The sequence below is a fragment of the Coregonus clupeaformis genome, chromosome 24 (assembly GCF_020615455.1).
Source record: "Coregonus clupeaformis isolate EN_2021a chromosome 24, ASM2061545v1, whole genome shotgun sequence".
NCBI classification, from domain to species: Eukaryota; Metazoa; Chordata; class Actinopteri; order Salmoniformes; family Salmonidae; genus Coregonus; species Coregonus clupeaformis.
The window spans coordinates 53,632,989-53,656,363 of record NC_059215.1 but is presented as its reverse complement, the minus strand read 5'-3'; the positions used below and the strand labels follow the sequence as shown (position 1 = coordinate 53,656,363).

Sequence of the window (23,375 nt, the reverse complement as noted above, 5' to 3'; positions counted from 1 at the left end):
AATGGATAAGCCTCAACACCAGAAGCACTTCCATGCACTGACGGCATTTTGTTAGCTAGCTAGGTTCCCAGTGTGTGTGTTAGGTTCCCAGCATGGGCACAACTTGGCGTTATTTATCAAATGGAGCCTGGACTCCCCCATATCTGCATTTTGACCTAGTCTTCTATGAACAGTGCAGTGGAAGCACACCCCAACAGCCAGCTAGCACACAAGCCCAATCATTTCAGTGGGTTGCTATCCCCAGCGGAGAGACCATGAGACTCAAGCAGAGAAAGGAAAACAGGAGCCAAGCTCTAAATAAAACAACCACTCTGATTCAGAATGCTATTTGGAATTCCATCATTCCATGTATACATAACATGATTGTGACATGTAATACATTTGTATGTGTTGAATGAGTAGACATTTCTCTCAGTTATATTCATATTTCACACAGGGGATTGTCACAAGCCCAGCGCAGGCTGTAGCTACAGTAACGCGGCTAAATTTAGACTTATAAATATCTGGCCATCTGGATTGACGAAAAGCTATCTTTCAAAAAGCATGTTGATGCATTAGTTAGGAAATTAAGATTTTTATAGCAATAGGTCGTGCCTTTCATTAAATAGCAGAAAACAAATAATTCAGTCGACATTCATACCGGTTATAGACTATGGCGATATTGTCTATATAAATGCAGCTGCCACTGTATTGACTATGGGGATATTGTCTATATAAATGCAGCTGCCACTGTATTGACTATGGGGATATCGTCTATATAAATGCAGCTGCCACTGTATTGACTATGGGGATATTGTCTATATAAATGCAGCTGCCACTGTATTGACTATGGGGATATTGTCTATCTGAAAGCCGCTGCCACTGTATTGACTATGGGGATATTGTCTATATAAATGCAGCTGCCACTGTATTGACTATGGGGATATTGTCTATATAAATGCAGCTGCCACTGTATTGACTATGGGGATATTGTCTATATAAATGCAGCTGCCACTGTATTGACTATGGGGATATTGTCTATATGAAAGCTGCTGCTACTGTATTGACTATGGGGGTATTGACTATGGGGATATCGTCTATATAAATGCAGCTGCCACTGTATTGACTATGGGGATATTGTCTATATAAATGCAGCTGCCACTGTATTGACTATGGGGATATTGTCTATCTGAAAGCTGCTGCCACTGTATTGACTATGGGGATATTGTCTATATGAAAGCTGCTGCCACTGTATGAAGCCATTGGACAGTTTATCATAGCGCACTACGCTTTATTACGGGCGATAGGTTCAGTACACATCACTGCATTCTGTATCAGAATGTAGGTTGGCCATCTTTGAAGTCACATAGATCGACGCATTGAACTATTTTTGTTTATAAAGCCCTCCTGCATAAACTTCCATCATACCTTACTTCATTATTAACCTATAGACGTACGACACCAGACCCGGTCTCAGGGATGGTTAACTCTGGAGGTCCCTTCCATCCCCACTGAGTTGGGTAAAAGCAATGCACTTTAACATTGGAGGAATTGGTGCCTCTAGGGCATTTCAGATGGTAGTTAGGGGACCTTTTTACTGAAGAATGTGTCTGTTTTTTATGATTGTGTTTTGCTTTTCGTGTATTGTTGTGTATTATAATGTGTATTTTGATGTGTATTGTGGTGCTAAACAGGGCTCATCAGGAAAAGAGACCTTGGTCTCAGCATTGACTCCCTGTCAAAATAAAGCTTACATTTGAACAAATTAAAAGGTGCTATTTCAGATGTACACTTACACTATGGTCTGCACTAGGACCCTTTAAAAGAGGGTGTATGGTCTGCACTAGGGCCCTTTAAGAGAGGGTGTATAGGGAGCAGAGTTGAGGCAGAGAGAGAGACTGAGCTGCACTTCCTAACCTCCTGCCAAATGTATGACCATATTAGAGACACATATTTCCCTCAGATTACAGCGATCCACAAAGAATTCGAAAACAAACCCAATTTTGATAAACTCCCTTATCTACTGGGTGAAAAACCACAGTGTGCCATCACAGCAGCAAGATTTGTGACCTGTTGCCACAAGAAAAGGGCAACCAGTGAAGAACAAACACCATTGTAAATACAACCCATATTTATGTTTATTTATTTTCCCATTTGTACTTTAACTATTTGCACATTGTTACAACACTGTATTTAGACATAATATGACATTTGAAATGTCTTTATTCTTTTGAAACTTCTGAGTGTAATGTTTACTGTTAATATTTATTGTTTATTTCACTTTTGTTTACTATCTACTTCACTTGCTTTGGCAATGTTAACACACGTTTCCCATGCCAATAAAGCCCTTAAATTGAAATTGAAATTGAATTGAGAGAGAGAGAGAGAGAGAGAGAGAGAGAGAGAGAGAGAGAGAGTGACAGAGAGGACTTCCTGGGTTCTGACAAATGCTATTCCCTCCCATGTGGTGTACACTCAGCGCTGGGAAGAATATCCAGCACACTGCGACAGTCCTCAGCAAGACAGAGTACCACAAACTGACAAGAGGACAGAAACTCTACTGTCCTCCTGTTCCACACACAGACTGTACACTAAAGATTCTACACACACACACAGACAGACAGACCTTAGCATACTCTGGATACAGTGTATATGATTTACTGCAATCTTAAAACCCGCTAATGTTTGTGCAGGTAGTGTGTATGCATGCCAGCACTTCTTGAACTGCTGGGTTCAACTATCGCTTGTCTGATCTGATAGTCTGATAAAATACAATGGGAAATAATTTCTGATCATTGGCATGCCACCCTGGGCCCTCTCCAAATACTGCCACTGCACCATCAAGAACGTTCTGACCAGTTGCATCACGGTCTGGTACAGGAATTGCTCCGTCCACGACCGCAAGGCCCTCCGGCAAGTGGTGAAGACGGCCCAGGACATCACTGGGACCGTGCTCCCATCCAGGACATCACTGGGACCGTGCTCCCATCCAGGACATCACTGGGACCGTGCTCCCATCCAGAACATCACTGGGACCGTGCTCCCATCCAGGACATCACTGGGACCATGCTCCCATCCAGGACATCACTGGGACCGTGCTCCCATCCAGGACATCACTGGGACCGTGCTCCCATCCAGGACATCACTGGGACCGTGCTCCCATCCAGTACATCACTGGGACCGTGCTCCCATCCAGGACATCACTGGGACCGTGCTCCCATCCAGTACATCACTGGGACCGTGCTCCCATCCAGGACATCACTGTGACCGTGCTCCCATTCAGGACATCACTGGGACCGTGCTCCCATCCAGGACATCACTGGGACCGTGCTCCCATCCAGAACATCACTGCGACCGTGCTCCCATCCAGTACATCACTGGGACCGTGCTCCCATCCAGGACATCACTGGGACCGTGCTCCCATCCAGGACATCACTGGGACCGTGCTCCCATCCTGAACATCACTGGGACCGTGCTCCCATCCAGGACATCACTGGGACCGTGCTCCCATCCAGGACATCACTGGGACCGTGCTCCCATCCAGGACATCACTGGGACCGTGCTCCCATCCAGGACATCACTGGGACCGTGCTCCCATCCAGAACATCACTGGGACCGTGCTCCCATCCAGGACATCACTGGGACCGTGCTCCCATCCAGGACATCACTGGGACCGTGCTCCCATCCAGGACATCACTGGGACCGTGCTCCCATCCAGTACATCACTGGGACTGTGCTCCCATCCAGGACATCACTGGGACTGTGCTCCCATCCAGGACATCACTGGGACCGTGCTCCCATCCAGGACATCACTGGGACCGTGCTCCCATCCAGAACATCACTGCGACCGTGCTCCCATCCAGGACATCACTGGGACCGTGCTCCCATCCAGGACATCACTGGGACCGTGCTCCCATCCAGGACATCACTGGGACCGTGCTCCCATCCAGGACATCACTGGGACCGTGCTCCCATCCAGAACATCACTGGGACCGTGCTCCCATCCAGGACATCACTGGGACCGTGCTCCCATCCAGGACATCACTGGGACCGTGCTCCCATCCAGGACATCACTGGGACCGTGCTCCCATCCAGTACATCACTGGGACCGTGCTCCCATCCAGGACATCACTGTCACCGTGCTCCCATCCAGGACATCACTGGGACCGTGCTCCCATCCAGGACATCACTGGGACCGTGCTCCCATCCAGAACATCACTGCGACCGTGCTCCCATCCAGTACATCACTGGGACCGTGCTCCCATCCAGGACATCACTGGGACCGTGCTCCCATCCAGGACATCACTGGGACCGTGCTCCCATCCAGAACATCACTGGGACCGTGCTCCCATCCAGGACATCACTGGGACCGTGCTCCCATCCAGGACATCACTGGGACCGTGCTCCCATCCAGGACATCACTGGGACCGTGCTCCCATCCAGGACATCACTGGGACCGTGCTCCCATCCAGAACATCACTGGGACCATGCTCCCATCCAGGACATCACTGGGACCGTGCTCCCATCCAGTACATCACTGGGACCGTGCTCCCATCCAGTACATCACTGGGACCGTGCTCCCATCCAGGACATCTACTTGAAACAGTGCCTGAGGAAGTCCCGCAGCATCATCAAGGACCACACACACCACAGCCACGAGCTGTTCACTCCCTTACCGTCTAGCAGACAGTATCGGAGCATGAGGTCTGATACCAACAGGCTCAGAGACAGTTTCTTGTTAAAAACTCTTATTATTATTGCTAAAACTGCACAATTTAAACACTTGTCCCCCATCCCCTCCTTCCCCAATACATATGTAAATATTGTACTATAAATTGTACCTACCTGTATTATACTTATGCTAAAATGTTTATTCTACTGAGTCATTTACTTTATGTTCATATTCTTATATTTTCTTATTTCTTATTGTTGTTGCATTGTCGAGAATAACCTGAAAGTAAGCAATTTATTGGACAGCGTATACCATGTGTATCCTGAACATACGATTAATACAACTTTTGTCATATCAACATTTTTGTGCAACTGTGTAACACCTTTGAAATCTCATTGTTTTGCTTGTCCATCTGTTCATGTGAGTGTGCAGCGAAAATCTGTATGACAGTTTCTTGTGGAAAATACCAAGAAAAGCTATGGCCAAAAATAGTGCACTATATAGGGAATAGGGTGGCATTTTGTTAAAAGTCCCTATATCTCAGGTATAAGGAATTACTATATGCCCTTCCCCCCAGCTTTATCACTCTACTATACTTTAATCTATACTGTAATGGGGTGGAGGAAGTGTGTAACAGTGTAATGTACTGTAATCTATACTGTAATGGGGTGGAGGAAGTGTGTAACAGTGTAATGTACTGTAATCTATACTGTAATGGGGTGGAGGAAGTGTGTAACTGTGTAATGTACTGTAATCTATACTGTAATGGGGTGGAGGAAGTGTGTAACGGTGTAATGTACTGTAATCTATACTGTAATGGGGTGGAGGAAGTGTGTAACGGTGTAATGTACTGTAATCTATACTGTAATGGGGTGGAGGAAGTGTGTAACGGTGTAATGTACTGTAATCTATACTGTAATGGGGTGGAGGAAGTGTGTAACGGTGTAATGTACTGTAATCTATACTGTAATGGGGTGGAGGAAGTGTGTAATGTGTAATGTACTGCAATCTATACTGTAATGGGGTGGAGGAAGTGTGTAACGGTGTAATGTACTGTAATCTATACTGTAATGGGGTGGAGGAAGTGTGTAACGGTGTAATGTACTGTAATCTATACTGTAATGGGGTGGAGGAAGTGTGTAACTGTGTAATGTACTGTAATCTATACTGTAATGGGGTGGAGGAAGTGTGTAACGGTGTAATGTACTGTAATCTATACTGTAATGGGGTGGAGGAAGTGTGTAATGTGTAATGTACTGCAATCTATACTGTAATGGGGTGGAGGAAGTGTGTAACGGTGTAATGTACTGCAATCTATACTGTAATGGGGTGGAGGAAGTGTGTAACGGTGTAATGTACTGTCATCTATACTGTAATGGGGTGGAGGAAGTGTGTAACGGTGTAGTGTACTGAGCCCCAGATGTTCTGAAAGTCTAGTGACGTCCCTGATGTAAAGGTCCAATATGTCCCAAAGGAAAGCTAATCGGCCAACTGGATATGTGGACAAAGCATGTTTACATTTTGCATTTAACTCAACAGTGAAAACCAAACCAACATACCCTTTGGTAAAACAACAAGCCTGTCTCACCTGCATAGATATAAGACATCATAGATAGAGGCAATGTATATAATACGGTATGTTCTATTTCATTCTGTGCTCACCAGCATGTAGAGGTTCTCCCAGAAGTCCTGTGTCATGAGTCTGAAGAGAGCCAGGAAAGCCCATCCGAAGCTGTCGAAGCTGGTGTAGCCGTAGTTTGGATTCCTCCCAGCTTTCATGCATGTGTAGCCTTCAGGGCAGCGGCTGGGGGGAGAGGAGAGGGCCACACAACCATACAATGACACAGCAATATTTACATACAATAACAACATGGCTGCCATATGGTCAGTGCTTAATTTGTAAATCGGGAGGTGCCGGAACAAAAAGTTCTGAGGTACCAGAACGCATAAGAAGGAAAAAAAAATCCTTTATCCTTAATAAGCATTGCATGCATTTCATCGTATTTGCGTAGTGGCATTGAGCAGTTGAGTAGAGGCACATATAGAAGTTTTACACATGTGGAACATATTTAGTAGCCTAGGGTCCGAGAAAATGTGGGCCTTTTCTAAACGCATTTCATGCAATTCTACGTCATTTTACATGACTGGAGACTTTGGAAGAATCTTTTTTAATAGCGCACAAATGATCGAAATGGCAGGCTACTTTGACTCTGACAAACTGAGAATCTGAGATCAATAAAAACGACCTTGTCTTGAATCCATCAATAGCCTTGGCCTAGGTGTGTGGAGACACATATTGTAGGCTACAATATGAGGAGGAAATTATTGTCCTAAAAATGCTTTCCAGTTTCAATGACTCACCCAAAGATGCGCAGCTCACTTGCTGGTGATGGCCGATGTGCTCGTGCCAAAAGCCTATCTCTCTCTCATTCTCTCTCTCATAAAACAATATTTGGAAGTTGATCAAATAGTTTGGTAGCCTACAGCATAGTCTTCGCTTTTCAGGAGGAGTTTTCCAACCTGTGTTTTCCCTCGATTTGCTTTCCAACCTGTGTTTTCCCTCGATTGTATCTGAAATATTGCGAAAGGCCCGTTTTGTCTGCGTGCTGTTGTTCCACTAACAGATTTATGGCGCGTTCCGGACTGTGGGCTATTCCTTGTTATTAGGCTACAATCCACAGCTATTGATCCTATGTCGCAAAATTATAGGCCTTCTCATGGTGTAGTAGGCTATTCTGAATGATTTCATTCATTTTTTAACATACAGCAGTAATTCTATAACTTTGGCAAATGCCTTTACCTTTATCAGGGGTGCTGCAGAACCCTTCGCATGGCAATGATTCTATATGGAAATAAATGATGAAGTCCAACGCTGGAGAGATGAGAGTTGCAGGCTCATGTCTATCAGAGTAGAGAGATATCATAGAAAGTGAATCTCATTCTAGTTATGTGAGACATATTACTGGCGCGCTTCTCACACAGCCACCGCCACGCGTTGGTCTCAAACATAAATTACAAAGTTGCGCAAACCATAAACTCGGGCCCGCCCAAACCAAATCAACTCTTAGAATATTAGGCCAGGGTTGAAAATCTACTTTTTCACATTACGCTTTTTTGTGGGGGCAGGAGAATTAACTAAGAGGAAACTCGAATGAACTTTGATCGCTTTTATTGTTATTATTAAAAAGTTAAAAAAATATTTTTCATGCCAGGAGAGGTACCGGATCCGGCCAAATAGGTTCCGGAACAAAACTGTCCAAAACGGAGAGGTCCGGCTCAAATTAAGCACTGCGTATAGGGTCCCCTGTAGCTCAGTTGGTAGAGCATGGCGCTTGCAACGACAGGGTTGTGGGTTCGTTTCCCACGGGGGGCCAGTATGAAAATGTATGCACTAACTGTAAGTCGCTCTGGATAAGAGCGTCTGCTAAATGACTAAAATGTAAATGTATAGTACAGTTGTCTGGTTTAATGAAGGAATAAGGGAACAGTGGGTCTGAAGAGTAGGACAGAGACAGACAGAAAGACAAGGAAACAGAGAGACAGACAGACAGACAGAGTAACTACCATAGACATTAAAACCAGTAGATAGTGATAGCGTGACATATACCTATGGAAAACTCCTGATGGCGCATAAAGCCAGAATTATTTCAATTTGAAGCTCGCCATATGGGGGTGAATGGCACTAAAGATCATGGTGAAAGTGGTCGGAAATAGCAGAGGAGGCTGGTGGGAAGAACTATAGGAGGACGGGCTTATTGTAATGGCTAGAATGGAAATGGAAAGGTATCAAACATATAAAAAATCTAATTGTATTTGTCACATGCGCAGAATACAACAGGTGTAGACCTTACAGTGAAATGCTTACTTACAAGCCCTTAACCAGCAATGCAGTTTTAAGAAAAATAAGTGTTAAGTAAACAATAGATAAGTAAAAAATAACAGCAGTAAAATAACAGTAGCGAGGCTACATACAGGGGTTACCGGTACAGAGTCAATGTGCGGGGGCACCGGCTAGTCGAGGTAATTGAGATAATATGCACATGTAGGTAGAGTTAAAGTGTCTATGCATAGATAATGAACAGAGAGTTGCAGCAGCGTAAAAGAGGGGGGAATAATGCAAATAGTCTGGGTAGCCATTAGCTGTTCAGGAGTCTTATGGCTTGGGGGTAGAAGCTGTTAAGAAGCCTTTTGGTCATAGACTTGGTGCTCCGGTACCGCTTGCCGTGCGGAAGCAGAGACTACAGTCTATGACTAGGGTGGCTGGAGTCTTTGACAATTTTTAGGGACTTCGTCTGACACCGCCTGGTATAGAGGCCCTGGATGGCAGGAAGCTTGGCCCCAGTGATGTATTGGGCCATACGCACTACCCTCTGTAGTGCCTTGCGGTCGGAGGCCGAGCCATTGCCATACCGGGCAGTGATGCAACCAGTCAGGATGCTCTCGATGGTGCAGCTGTATACCTTTTTGAGGATCTGAGGACCCATGCCAAATCTTTTCAGTCTCCTGATGGGGAATAGGCTTTGTCGTGCCCTCTTCACGACTGTCTTGGTGTGTTTGGACCATGATAGGTTGTTGGTGATGTGGACACCAAGGAACTTGAAGCTCTCAACCTGTTCCACTACAGCCCCGTCAATGAGAATGGGGGCATATCTACCCTTACCACGGGCGGCCCGTCAGGAAGTCCAGGATCCAGTTGCAGAGGGAGGTGTTTAGTCCCAGGGTCCTTAGCTTAGTGATGAGCTTTGAGGGCACTATGGTGTTGAATGCTGAGCTGTAGTCAATGAATAGCATTCTCACGTAGGTGTTCCTTTCCAGGTGAGAAAGGGCAGCGTGGAGTGCAATAGAGATTGCATCATCTGTGGATCTGTTGGGGTGGTATGCAAATTGGAGTGGGTCTAGGTTTTCTGGGATAATGGTGTTGATGTGAGCCATGACCAGCCTTTCAAAGCACTCCATGGCTACAGACGTGAGTGCTATGGGTCTGTAGTCATTTAGGTAGGTTACCTTAGTGTTCTTGGGCACAGGGACTATGGTGGTCTGCTTGAAACATGTTCGTATTACAGACTCAGTCAAGGACAGGTTGAAAATGTCAGTGAAGACACTTGCCAATTGGTCAATGCATGCTCGGAGTACATGTCCTGGTAATCCTGTTGACCTGTTTAAAGGTCTTACACACATCGGCTACAGAGAGCGTGATCACACAGTCGTCCAGAACAGCTGATGCTCTCATGCATTCTTCAGTGTTGCTTGCCTCGAAGCGAGCATAGAAGTGATTTAGCTCGTCTGGTAGGCTTGTGTTACTGGGCAGTTTGTGGCTGTGCTTCCCTTTGTAGTCTGTAATAGTTTGTAAGCCCTGCCACATCTGACGAGCGTCGGAGCCGGTGTAGTACGATTCAATCTTAGTCCTGTATTGACGCTTTGCCTGTTTGATGGTTCGTCGGAGGGCAAAGTGGGATTTATTTTAAGTTTCCGGGTTAGAGTCCCGTTCCTTAGCTCAGTGCGGATGTTGCCTGTAATCCATGGCTTCTGGTTGGGGTATGTACGTACCGTCACTGTAGGGACGACGTCATCAATGCACTTATTGATGAAGCCAGTGACTGATGTGGTGTACTCCTCAATGCCATCGGAAGAATCCTGGAACATATTCCAGTCTGTGCTAGCAAAATAGTCCTGTAGCTTAGCATCTGCGTCATCTGACCACTTCTTTAATTGACCGAGTCACTGGTGCATTCTGCTTTAGTTATTGCTTGTAAGCAGGAAGGAATCAGGAGGATAAAATTATGGTCAGATTTGCCAAATGGGAGGGAGAGCTTATTACGCGTCTCTGTGTTTGGCGTAAAGGTGGTCTAGAGTTTGTTTTGCTCTGGTTGCACATTTAACATGCTGGTAGAATTGAGGAAAAAACTGATTTAAGTTTCCCTGCATTAAAGTCCCCGGCCACTATGAGCGCCGCCTCTGGATGAGCTTTTTCCTGTTTGCTTATGGCCTTATACAGCCTATTGAGTGTGGTCTTAGTGCCAGCATCGGTTTGTGGTGATAAATAGACAGCTACGAAAAATATAGATGAAAACTCTCTTGGTAAATAGTGTGGTCTACAGCTTATCATGAGATACTCTACCTCAGGCGACCTTGAGACTTAATATTAGATATCGTGCACCAGCTGTTGTTTACAAATATACACAGACCGCCACCCCTTGTCTTACCGGAGGCCGTTATTCTATCTTGCCGATGCAGCGTAATGCCAGCTGTATGTTATCCATGTCGTCGTTCAGCCACGACCCGGTGAAACATAAGATATTACAGTTTTTTATGTCCCGTTGGTTGGATATTCGTGATCGTAGCTCGTCTATTTTGTTATCCAATGATTGTACGTTGGCTAATAGGACTGATGGAAGAGGCAGATTACCCATTCGCCGTTGGATCCTTACAAGGCACACCGACCTACGTCCCCGATATCTCAGTCTCTTTCTCCAGCGAATGACAGGGATTTGGGCCTTGTCGGGTGTCTGAAGTAAATCCCTCGTGTCCGACTCGTTAAAGAAAAAATCTTTGTCCAGTTCGAGGTGAGTAATCGCTGTCCTGATATCCAGAAGCTCTTTTCGGTCGTAAGAGACGGTGGCAGAAACATTATGTACAAAATAAGTTACAAATAACGTGAAAAAACACACATAATAGCACAATTGGTTAGGAGCCCGTCCTCCTATAGCTCCTCCAACCAGCCTCCTCTGGTAAATAGCAAAGGATCATGGTCGATGTAGTTGTTTTCATTCTGCCTGAGAGACACGTGCAAAGATCACGGGCCGGCCCGTGATTGGTCTGTGTCAGCACGTGGTCCTGTGTGACGACAAATGTAGTAGTCAGAATGGATCACTATTTAATGAAATATCTCGATTTGTAGCGAACTTGAAAATAATTCACTGTGGGGATCGTAATTGATCATAATAAACTAATTTTAGAGCCCAAAACGGCCGTCTAGAAAACATTTAGGGGTCGTTCTGGCAATCATAATTTACATAGACTTTCTCGGCAGACCAGGGCTTTTGGCACCGCTAGGTTGCTACGCAGTAGCCAACCAGCAGAGCTCGTGACTTCAGCTCCAGACCGGACACTGGGGGCCTGTAAGCTACTCACCCAGAATCTGAGCTGTTGCCACATAAAAGGGCATCCAATTGTCCAGGCAGGAAGTAGAAATTGGCTGGTGAAAGAAACAAACACAGAATAACATTCCCATTTCTGTATTTTGGTTGAAATGGGTTGAAACTCTGCAGCTATGTAGAGCAGTGGAGGCTGCTGAGGGGAGAACGGCTCATAATAATGGCTGGAACGGAGCTAATGGAATGGCATCAAACCATGCGTTTGATGTATTTGATACCATTCCACTGATTCCGCTCTAACCATTACCACAAGCCCATCCTCCCCAATTAAGGTGCAACCAACCTACTGTGTTGTCGAGGGATATACGACAAACCTTCTCAGCAAATGGAAACATTTTGCTATGGTGTGCTCTTAAGAACACAACCCTGGTGTGTTTGACTGTGGCCAGGCTACTTACTGTCGTTATTGATGTATTCATTCCAGTCGAAGCCTTTGCTGCCGTTGGCCAAGTAGTTCTCGGTGGAGTTGATTGGCCAAATCACGCATTTTTGTCGTAGGTTGCCCATGAAGAGCTGTAGTCCAATCAGAGCAAAGACACTGAGACAGAAGACCGTGAGGATCATAACGTCTGACAATTTCTTCACCGATTGGATTAGAGCACCGACAATGGTCTTCAGACCTGGAGAGGGAGAAACACACACACATAGACAAACGTTTGCACAAACACACGCACAAAGGTACAAACAGACGGACGCACACACACACACACAAACCAAAGAGATGATGCAGAAGGTGTGTATACTCAAGGTATATGGGAGAGGATCTTGGGGTTCCCAGACAAGGTGACTTTGCTGCACTGTATTGCTTATCTAATAAGTCCATTATTAAATTACTGTACTGTACTATACTGTCTGTTTTACGTACATTCCTTCATCAACCAGTATTCAATTTACAGTATATTGTGTGATGGAATGGATTTTTCTGAGTATCCATTATAATACGAACATTAAACCCTAATGCCTGAGTTGGGTATTTAATCATACAATACAAATTGAAGTGTTATCAGTATAATATATAGTATGTACACTGAGTACACAAAACATTAAGAACATTCTTTCCATGACATAAGACTGACCAGGTGAATCCAGGTGAAAGCTATGATACCTTATTGATGTCACTTGTTAAATCCACTTCAATTAGTGTAGATTAAAGGGAGGAGACAGGTTAAAGAAGGATTTTTAAGCCTTGAGACAATTGAGACATGGATTGTGTATGTGTGCCATTCTGAGGGTGAATGGGCAAGACAAAATATTTAAGTGCCTTTGAACCCATGCAGAGAAGCATGAGATTGAACTTCACTCAACTTTCTACAGTTTTCCCCTTTAGTTAACACTATCAAAGTTCTGCTCAACTGTGGGAATTGTGATTGAATCATTTTTACATTAAATGTTTTAGTCATTTAGCAGATGCTCTTATCCAGAGCGACTAACAGTTAGTGAGTGCATACATTTTTCATACGCAATATTAGCCACGTTCAATGTAATATACCGAAACAAAACGAACAATGCAAGATTTAGTATGCAAAACTAATTGTGCAAGAGATTTTCTTGTAGGCAGAGTGCATTGGATTATGATTGTATTGCATTGGCAGGCACCACTCAGGCCATAACCAATCAGAGCTGCAGTAGGCCTATATGCAAATAGCCATTGCCATATATGGATCTGTGCCATTTACTTTGAACTGGACTGTGTTTACAGCATGACCGGTTGTGAGTAGATGCGCTTGTTTTGAGATCAAAGCGAGAGCTGCATGTAGCCACGTGTGCACATTTTGTTCATATCCTTTGCTAGTTAGTGAGTTATTAGCTCAGTTTTAGCTCACTTCTAGTCAACAATGGTTGCTTCCAACAAGAGCACAAAATGTGTGTGTTTCTAGACATCTTTGAAAAGTGAGTCAGGTAAAGAGATGTGCTGTATTTTGAGACTGTCTTGAATAAGCTAAGTAGCCAATAGGCAGAAGGTAGCATAATTTGTCTTGATTCCCTGTAATAATGGTATGGGAATAATAATGAATTTGATTTTGTAAAGTGGTTTCTTGCATCCTTGTATCAGTATATGTTCTTATCTATCCAGTGCAGTTGGGACAGCGGTCAGTTGTGAGTGAATGTATTCATGTCCTCTATGTTTTTAGTGTATGCAACATGATGGACTGACTAGTTTAAATGTGTGTGATGTGAGAATGTATGTGTATGTGATCCTTTTAATGGAAGGTGATGTCAAAGAAACATCCTGGATGGACAATAAAGTTTTATTCTATTCTATTAAACACAACATTTTCAGTCACCTCCTTGTCTGAAGGACAAGTAGATAAACAGGGTTTTTTTTTTTCTTCTAAATGTCTCATGGAATGTAGGCCTACATTGAACACCACACATTGGCTGCTGCTGTAGGCCTACTTGGCCACTGTTAAAACTAACTTAAAGCGGGTACAGCCTCAGTGTTCACGGTAAACGTGCACCAGGCTTATCACCGAATTTTCACAATGTTCAAGTTTGCGCTCAGCAGACGTGAAATTTGCTCAGTGTCTAAAAAATATCTAGGGAACATTGGTAGTAGGTGCCAAGTGCACCGGTTTGTGTCAAGAACTGCATCGCTGCTGGGTTTTTCATGCCTAACCGTTTCCCGTGTGTATCAAGAATGGTCCACCACCCAAAGGACATCCAGCCAACTTGGCACAACTGTGGGAATCATTTGAATCAGCATCCCTGTGGAACGCTTTCGACACAAGGGGGTGCAACTCAATATTAGGAAGCTGTTCCTAATGTTTGGTATACTCAAACAAGGTAAAATTGTCTACAAAAGGTAAAACTTTGCAGTGGGCTGGAAAGCTGACATTTGATATTTGACATTTCAATAACATAAACATAGAAACTTAAAATGTATATTTAATTAGTTAAAAACAGTACAACTTCAGACAAACTTCAACAACTGAAGACATACAAAACATTTTATAATACAAATATGAACAAGAAATAGCCAAGAGCCATCCCCCTCTGTTCAGAGGTTTAGTAATGAGACACTCACTGGCTGTATACAGTTAGTTGATATGTCACTACTGAAACAGGAAGAGAACTATCAGTATCACTGGCTGTATACAGTTAATCAAAGAAAAACATGTAAATAATATATCACTATTGAACCAGGAAGAGACCTATTAGTATCTTTGCTCTACGTTGCCAGTATGGCCAGTGATGGATTACAGCTGAACTAGAGGGGGAGGACTCCAGGAAACAGAACAGTGCGAGGGCAATCCATAAGAAAGGAAGGAAGGAAGGAAGGAAGGAAGAAAGCACAGCAGCACAACAAGGGGATATATGATAAGGGGTCAGAGGTACAGGCAGGCAGGGGGTAGAAACCAACGAGGGGATATGATAAGAGGTCAGAGGCACAGGCAGGGGGTAGAAACCAACGAGGGGATATGATAAGAGGTCGGAGGCACAGGCAGGCAGGTCATTGACATGCAGGTCATTTAAACTCCAAGGCTGAACAGAAACCATTCAATGCCATCGCCACTCTGGGGCCTTTTTCTCTCTTAGGTGTCATTAGGTTAAAGCACAGACTCTTACCCCTTCTTACCCCAACCCTACTACAGCCATTCTCTAACCCCTTCTTACCCCAACCCTACTACAGCCATTCTCTAACCCCTTCTTACCCCAACCCTACTACAGCCATTCTCTAACCCCTTCTTACCCCAACCCTACTACAGCCATTCTCTAACCCCTTCTTACCCCAACCCTACTACAGCCATTCTCTAACCCCTTCTTACCCCCAACCCTACTACAGCCATTCTCTAACCCCTTCTTACCCCAACCCTACTACAGCCATTCTCTAACCCCTTCTTACCCCCAACCCCTACTACAGCCATTCTCTAACCCCTTCTTACCCCAACCCTACTACAGCCATTCTCTAACCCCTTCTTACCCCAACCCTACTACAGCCATTCTCTAACCCCTTCTTACCCCAACCCTACTACAGCCAGACTCTCACCCCTTCTTGCCCCGAACCCCTACAGTCTCACCCATAGCTCTTCACTAAAAAGGAATCATATTATTTTCCCTTCAGGACAGGCATCATCCTCAGGCAGAACTCAGAATGGCTGAAGCAATTGGTCCATAGAATGCAGGAGGATTCCAAACATTTCCAGAAACAGAATGTTTCTCACACACGGAACTGGAAGCGCTGAGGGGCTTCTGTTGTCCCTCTTCAGGTAGAGCAGGCTTGGCTTACACCTCTCCTTCTATAATATGGTCCCAACTTAACTTAGACCTGTAGGATGATGACTAGTGACAGAAGAATGTACCACTAGTGAGGTGTCATGCACCTAATCGATATATCATTGAAATAATAAGAAACAATCTCTTCTATATTTTCAGTGACACTACTGAATTTATTTATTTTTATTGACTATAATCCGGACAGGGTTTACTTAGAGTAATACATTTTTCTTTTTGGCACCTCCCTGTGTTGACATCTCATGAGTTTCCCAAGGAAATGTGTCCGTCAAAATGAGAGAAACCCACAGTTTGTCTTTTCTGTGAGAAGAGCAATAACCCAGTGAGTAAAACATGTTGAAGTGACGTCATTACAACCTGAAACAGGTCATCATGATGTCATTTCATCATGATGTCATTTCATCATGATGTCATTTCATCATTATGTTATTTCATCATTATGTCATCATGATGTCATTTCAACCAGTTTTTCCCAGCTTTGCAAGCTGGGGAGAAGAACCATAGTTGACCATCCTTCATTGCTTAATTTGAGCAGGATCCGGCACCTCTCAGTTTTGGACTGTTTCATTCCGGAACTTATTTGGCTGGATCCGGTACCTCTACGTGAAATAAAAATCACTGTTTGCAAAGTAAAACTTCGAATAAAAGCGATCAGAGTTAATTTGAGTTGCCTCCTCATTAATTCTCCTGCCCCCTAAAAAAATGTAATGTGAAAACGTAGAGGGCTTATGGTTTCTGCAACATTATAGCCTATGCTTGAAACCAAAGCGTGGCCGTTGCTGTGGTGAAAGAGAGAAGCACGCCTGTATCTCTCTCAGAACTAGAATGAGCTTTACTTTCTATGATCTCTCTCCCTCTTTCTGCTAGACATGAGCCTGCAACTCTCATCTCTCCAGCGTTGCACTTCATCATTTCTATCCTTATAGAATCAAGGGTGCTGGAGGAGCTGCAGCTGATTAATTGAAATAAATTTGCCAAAGTTATAGAATTACTGCTGTCTGTTCAGAAAGAAATTAAATAATTTAGAATACTACACCAAGAGTAGGCCTATAATTTAGCCACAGATGACCAATAGCTGTGAATTGCCTAGCTTTGGATTGTGTTTATGTAGCTCAATCCCAAAGCATATAGCGATGCAAAACTGTCAGTGAACAGCATGCAGCCAGGAAAAGCCAATTTATCAAATACAATCGCGGGAAAACGCAGGTTGGAAAGCAAATGTCTCCTGCTTAGAAGAGAAGACTCTAATCCTACTGTAGGCTACCAAAATATTTGATCAACTTCCAAATAGGTCTATTGAGCGAACATTGTTTTACAAAGTAAAACAAGAGATAGGCTTTTGGCACGAGTGCATCGGCCATCGCTGGTGAGTCAGTGAAACTGGAAAGCTTTTCTAGGACTCAAGACGAGGTCATTTTTATTGATCTCAGATTCTCAGTATCAAAGTAACCTGTTATTTCGATCATTTGTGCAGTATTAAAAAAGATTCTGCTAAAGTCTCCAAGTCATATAAAATTACGTAGAACTGAATGAAATGTGTTTGTAAAAGGTCAAATTCTTCCCAAACCCAAGTTTAAAAAAAATCCACATGTGTGCAACTTATGTAAGCGCCTCTACTCTAATGCTCTATGCCACTACGCAAACGCCATGATATGCATGCACTGCTTTATTATAAAGGTGATTTATTTCTAATTCATTCCAGTACCTCAGAGGCCCCTAGGTCACCCCCCTCTCGCCCCTCACTTTCTGTTCCGGCACCTCCCGATTTACAACTTAAGCACTGCCATCCTTCATATATCATATCATATCCTGTATGTACTGTAGGTGCTGTATGTGCTGACTCAGTTAAAGGTTAGTGGCTCATTCAGTCACCCCATCAGCATTCTAGAACTCTCTAGAATGCCAGCAGAAAATATGTGCTCTATTTTCTGTTCAAGTCGGTCATTGTAACGAAAAGTTAACCATCAAAATGAACAAAACAACAAACGTAAACGGGCAAAACAAACGTTTTCAATGCCATTTGTCATCAGCCAAGCTTTTTAGCAGGCTAACACTGTAATGCAAGTGACTCAAAAGCATCATGCAGTATAAAATACGTCCACAAACTAGGCTTGGCAGTCTTCATCAATAGTGAATAAGTATATTCCGTTGGATGTCACTTAGAGCTATGTCAGTTCCCAACTGGGCGTCAACATACTCTACGTTTTTTCCTTAATTAATTTGCATCCTTTTGTTCGTAATAAATAATGTTAATGGATTTAGTTAATTGTACCCTCTCTTCCAAGCCAATTACCGAGTTATTTTTTGGATATTAATAATTATCTCCATCTTTCGAAAACCTTGCAAGAGCCTGGAGGCTTTTTCCAATGATAAAAGTACTATGGATGAGCTATACTGTAAATGTCTCAACAGTCTTCGTCAAAGTGTACAGTACAGTGAATAAGGAAAGGTTGGTTAATTATAAGCTATTCCTTATGTTCAGCTAAAGAAAAATTAATCCCATATTTAATCAACATATATTTGACTTTGTCTCTGGTTATAATCTATTGATGTGCTATCATACTGGTGTTGTCAGTGTCCCTTTCTTTAGTGGGGCTTCTGCTTCTGCTTTTGCCTATTCATTTTACATTTTAGTCATTTAGCAGATGCTCTTATCCAGAGCGACTTACAGTTAGTGAGTGCATACATATTTCATACTGGCCCCCCCGTGGGAATCGAACCCACAACCCTGGCGTTGCAAGCGCCAATTAATAGCCATAGCAGAACCACAGCTGCCTTTAGGATGAGACTTCTACTGGGGCAGAAGAGAGAAACTTTGGAGGACCCTGGAGTAGACTGCAAAGCCTATCAAAAATGTATCAGTACCATTTTTGATAAATTTGGAGGAAAAAATAAATTCAACAAATGTTATTATTTCCAAATCTTTTTTTTTGTTGCTTAAAAATGATAATAATAATAATAGTGAGTATAAGAAAATAAAAAGGGTGTGATATAAATATCAGCCTTAGTGTTTAAACTGAATCTCACCTGGTATGACAGAGATAGTTTTCAATGCTCGGAGAACTCTGAATGTTCTCAGCGCAGAGACATTGCCCAGGTCCACAAACTCTGTTATATATCTGTAAACAGGGGAAGGACCACACACAAACAAACACCAATGACAAAACCACACGCGCAAGAGCACCACAACACCACCACCACGAACGCATCCAACCAGGAAGTAACCACGACGCCACTCACAGAGCCTGTCTACGGAGGAAAGGAAAAAGAAAAGAAAAACAGGACCCCCGACACACCGACCCCCGACCCCCATCCTGTCTTACCTGGAATTACAGAAATAGTTTTCAATGCCCTCAACACTCTGAATGTGCGCAGAGCTGAGACATTGCCTAGGTTTACAAACTCTGTTATATACCTGCAGAATCAAATCAAAGTTACAAACTGTTATTGACACACACGATACAAGACAAATGTAGTGGTTCAACAGAAACACTTCTTGAAGTTAAAGACATTCAAGGTCCACTTCGTAAAATGCTGATCTAGTTCTACGGATCATCAAAAACATGGTAGCCTATAGTTAGAGTTAGTTCTAGTTAGTTCTAGTTCTAGTTAGTTTGTCAACATGTAATGTATTACTAACTATACATCTATATCATGTCAAATCCAACATGGTAAGATGAAGCCTTGATCAGAATCCTAAGGTCTCCAGCAAATTGAAAGAGAAAAATGGAGAGTGAGAGAGAGAGACAGATAAAGAGAGAGGGAGAGAAAGAGAGGGAGAGAAAGAGAGGGAGAGAACGAGAGGGAGAGAAAGAGAGATGAGAGAAAGAGAGATGAGAGACAGAGAAAGAGAGAGGGAGAGAAAGAGAGGGAGAGAAAGAGAGATGAGAGAAAGAGAGATGAGAGAGAGAAAGAGAGAGGGAGAGAAAGAGAGATGAGAGAAAGAGAGATGAGAGACAGAGAAAGAGAGAGGGAGAGAAAGAGAGGGAGAGAAAGAGAGGGAGAGAGAGAGAGGGAGAGAAAGAGAGGGAGAGAAAGAGAGGCAGTAAGCAGGAACAGTCAGGAACCCTCTGAAAACACCTGATTGAACTCCCCTTCAAAGAAAGAAAGAAAGAAAGAAAGAAAGAAAGAAAGAAAGAAAGAAAGAAAGAAAGAAAGAAAGAAAGAAAGAAAGAAAGAAAGAAAGAAAGAAAGAAAGAAAGAAAGAAAGAAAGAAAGAAAGAAAGAAAGAAAGAAAGAAAGAAAGAAAGAAAGAAAGAAAGAAAGAAAGGACAATCCTGGACAGTAACAATACCTTTAGACGTATTAATGCTCTATTTATCAATGATCCCACACAATCATTTTACTTAATATCTCTTATAAGGATTCTGATACTTACGCCATAGAAATGACCATGAAATCCAGCCAGTTCCAGGGATCCCTTAGGAATGTAAACCCATCTATACAGAATCCTCGAGCGACGATTTTTACAAGACATTCAAACGTATAAATCCCTGTGAATGTGTACCTGGAAACATGGTCAGAATTAGCAATTTATCAAATCCAAGAAGAACAACGTTTTTATCTGTTGAAATGATGTGCTGGTAATACGCTCAGGCTTTTATCGAGGCTAGCAATACACCACTGTTAAAACCAAACTTGTGTAGGTTAAGACATGCATAATAAATGTTTTCTAGTTTATATTATATATTTATATATTATTTACCCGTGTAGATAAATATAATAAACGAATACTTACTCTACTTGCTTGGACCACTCCGGAGGATCACTAAAAGTCATGAATATACAGTTGGTCAAAATAGTACACATAATGATCATGCTGAAAAGAGTAGGGAAATGAATTAAGGAGTCCAGAGATTCAAAGTGAAAAACAAAAAATAAATGTCATCATCCAAAACAGTTAAAGGGATACTTTGGGATTTTGGCAATGAGGCCCTTTATCTACATCCGTCAGATGAACTTGTGCATACCATTTTTATGTCTCTGTGTAGTTTCGCGAGCCAATGCTAAATAGTGTTAGCGCAATGACTGGAAGTCTACGGGTATCTGGACAAACATAGTACGCTATAATGGTAATAGGGGGCCATTTGGGATACTGCACTATACCTTTCAAGACTAACAAGGGTTTCACCACAGGAAAAAACGATGTGGTTGTGTGAAGAAAACCCCAACGTCAGCGTTTGAGCAACCAGAGCTGCATCTCAATAGTCTGAAGTGGCTTCCTCTCCTCTGTCTTCCTTTCTTCCTCTCCTCTATGCCGAATAACCATTTTAGGTTCTAAAATAGTGTATAAAGGCAATAGGGTGCCATATACAGTCTATACTACCTAAACAGAAGCAGCAGTCATATGAACATTAGCATGCAGCACTAACAGAAGCAGCAGTCATATGAACATTAGCATGCAGCACTAACAGAAGCAGCAGTCATATGAACATTAGCATGCAGCACTAACAGAAGCAGCAGTCATATGAACATTAGCATGCAGCACTAACAGAAGCAGCAGTCATATGAACATTAGCATGCAGCACTAACAGAAGCAGCAGTCATATGAACATTAGCATGCAGCACTAACAGAAGCAGCAGTCATATGAACATTAGCATGCAGCACTAACAGAAGCAGCAGAATCTTCATAAATAATCAAAACGAACAGGAAAGACTTTTGTCTCTCCTGGTAGGACACCATTTGAAAGGATATGAATGTATCAAAATTTTTATAGCTATTCGCCTGAAAATATTAAAAGGACTTATGATGTACAAGGCAGGGTTGGCACTAAAGCGGAAGATTGTCTTCCCTCTATTTAGCACTATGAATGTCTGTGGAGAGAAGAAACACAAAGAGAGAGAGAAAAAGAGAGAAAAGATAAATAAGTTATATATGGACGTAATAATTCAAGGCATGCACACCCAAAATAGCTATAGGTACAGTACATCATCCTCATGTATCAGCTATGTGTTCACAAAATACAATTTCAGGTAAAACATTGTCAATTACATTATATGCCATAGATATTGGTCAATTACATGCACAGAAAAGTCACAATACTAGTATTCTAATCTACCAAAATACATACCGTATGTTTGAATACATTTCTAATTAAACATATTTCACAAACAACATTTCACAGCTGTAAAAATGTTAGCCATGTAAAGAAATAATCTGTCATTTTTTTGACTCTCCACTTTATCCTATATACAGGGTTTCCTGAACTCGGTCCTTGGGCCCCCATGAGTGCACGTTTTGTTTTTTTGCCCTAGCACTACACAGCTGATTCAAACAACCAACTCATCATCAAGCTTTGATGATTTGAATCACCTACAGTGGGGAAAAAAAGTATTTAGTCAGCCACCAATTGTGCAAGTTCTCCCACTTAAAAAGATGGGAGAGGCCTGTCATTTTCATCATAGGTACACGTCAACGATGACTGACAAAATGAGAAATAAAATTCCAGAAAATCACATTGAATGATTTTTAATGAATTTATTTGCAAATTATGGTGGAAAATAAGTATTTGGTCAATAACAAAAGTTTCTCAATACTTTGTTATGTACCCTTTGTTGGCAATGACACAGGTCAAACGTTTTCTGTAAGTCTTCACAAGGTTTTCACACACTGTTGCTGGTATTTTGGCCCATTCCTCCATGCAGATCTCCTCTAGAGCAGTGATGTTTTGGGGCTGTCGCTGGGCAACAAGGACTTTCAACTCCCTCCAAAGATTTTCTATGGGGTTAAGATCTGGAGACTGGCTAGGCCACTCCAGGACCTTGAAATGCTTCTTACGAAGCCACTCCTTCGTTGCCCGGGCGGTGTGTTTGGGATCATTGTCATGCTGAAAGTCCCAGCCACGTTTCATCTTCAATGCCCTTGCTGATGGAAGGAGGTTTTCACTCCAAATCTCACGATACATGGCCCCATTCATTCTTTCCTTTACACGGATCTGTCGTCCTGGTCCCTTTGCAGAAAAACAGCCCCAAAGCATGATGTTTCCACCCCCATGCTTCACAGTAGGTATGGTGCAACTCAGCATTCTTTGTCCTCCAATCACGACGAGTTGAGTTTTTACCTAAAAGTTCTATTTTGGTTTCATCTGACCATATGACATTCTCCCAATCCTCTTCTGGATCATCCAAATGCACTCTAGCAAACTTCAGACGGGCCTGGACATGTACTGGCTTAAGCAGGGGGACACGTCTTGCACTGCAGGATTTGAGTCCCTGGCGGCGTAGTGTGTTACTGATGGTAGGCTTTGTTACTTTGGTCCCAGCTCTCTGCAGGTCATTCACTAGGTCCCCCCGTGTGGTTCTGGGATTTTTGCTCACCATTCTTGTGATCATTTTG

The 23,375-nt window shown here is 42.9% G+C and overlaps 1 protein-coding gene across 6 annotated transcripts in view; it reads right to left on the bottom strand.

Moving 5' to 3' along the window:
* Positions 1–23,375, bottom strand: part of scn8aa (sodium channel, voltage gated, type VIII, alpha subunit a) — a 136,332-nt gene that overhangs the window by 73,899 nt on the left and 39,058 nt on the right. For all 6 annotated transcript variants that reach the window (XM_041845459.2, XM_041845460.2, XM_041845463.2 and 3 more), the window contains exons 3-9: positions 21,735–21,853; positions 20,777–20,866; positions 20,417–20,545; positions 19,066–19,157; positions 12,204–12,425; positions 11,783–11,846; positions 6,314–6,455 (exon numbers count right to left, since the gene is read on the bottom strand). In XM_041845459.2, coding sequence (XP_041701393.1) covers positions 6,314–6,455; positions 11,783–11,846; positions 12,204–12,425; positions 19,066–19,157; positions 20,417–20,545; positions 20,777–20,866; positions 21,735–21,853 — 858 coding nt within the window. The remainder of the gene's footprint in view (positions 1–6,313; positions 6,456–11,782; positions 11,847–12,203; positions 12,426–19,065; positions 19,158–20,416; positions 20,546–20,776; positions 20,867–21,734; positions 21,854–23,375) is intronic.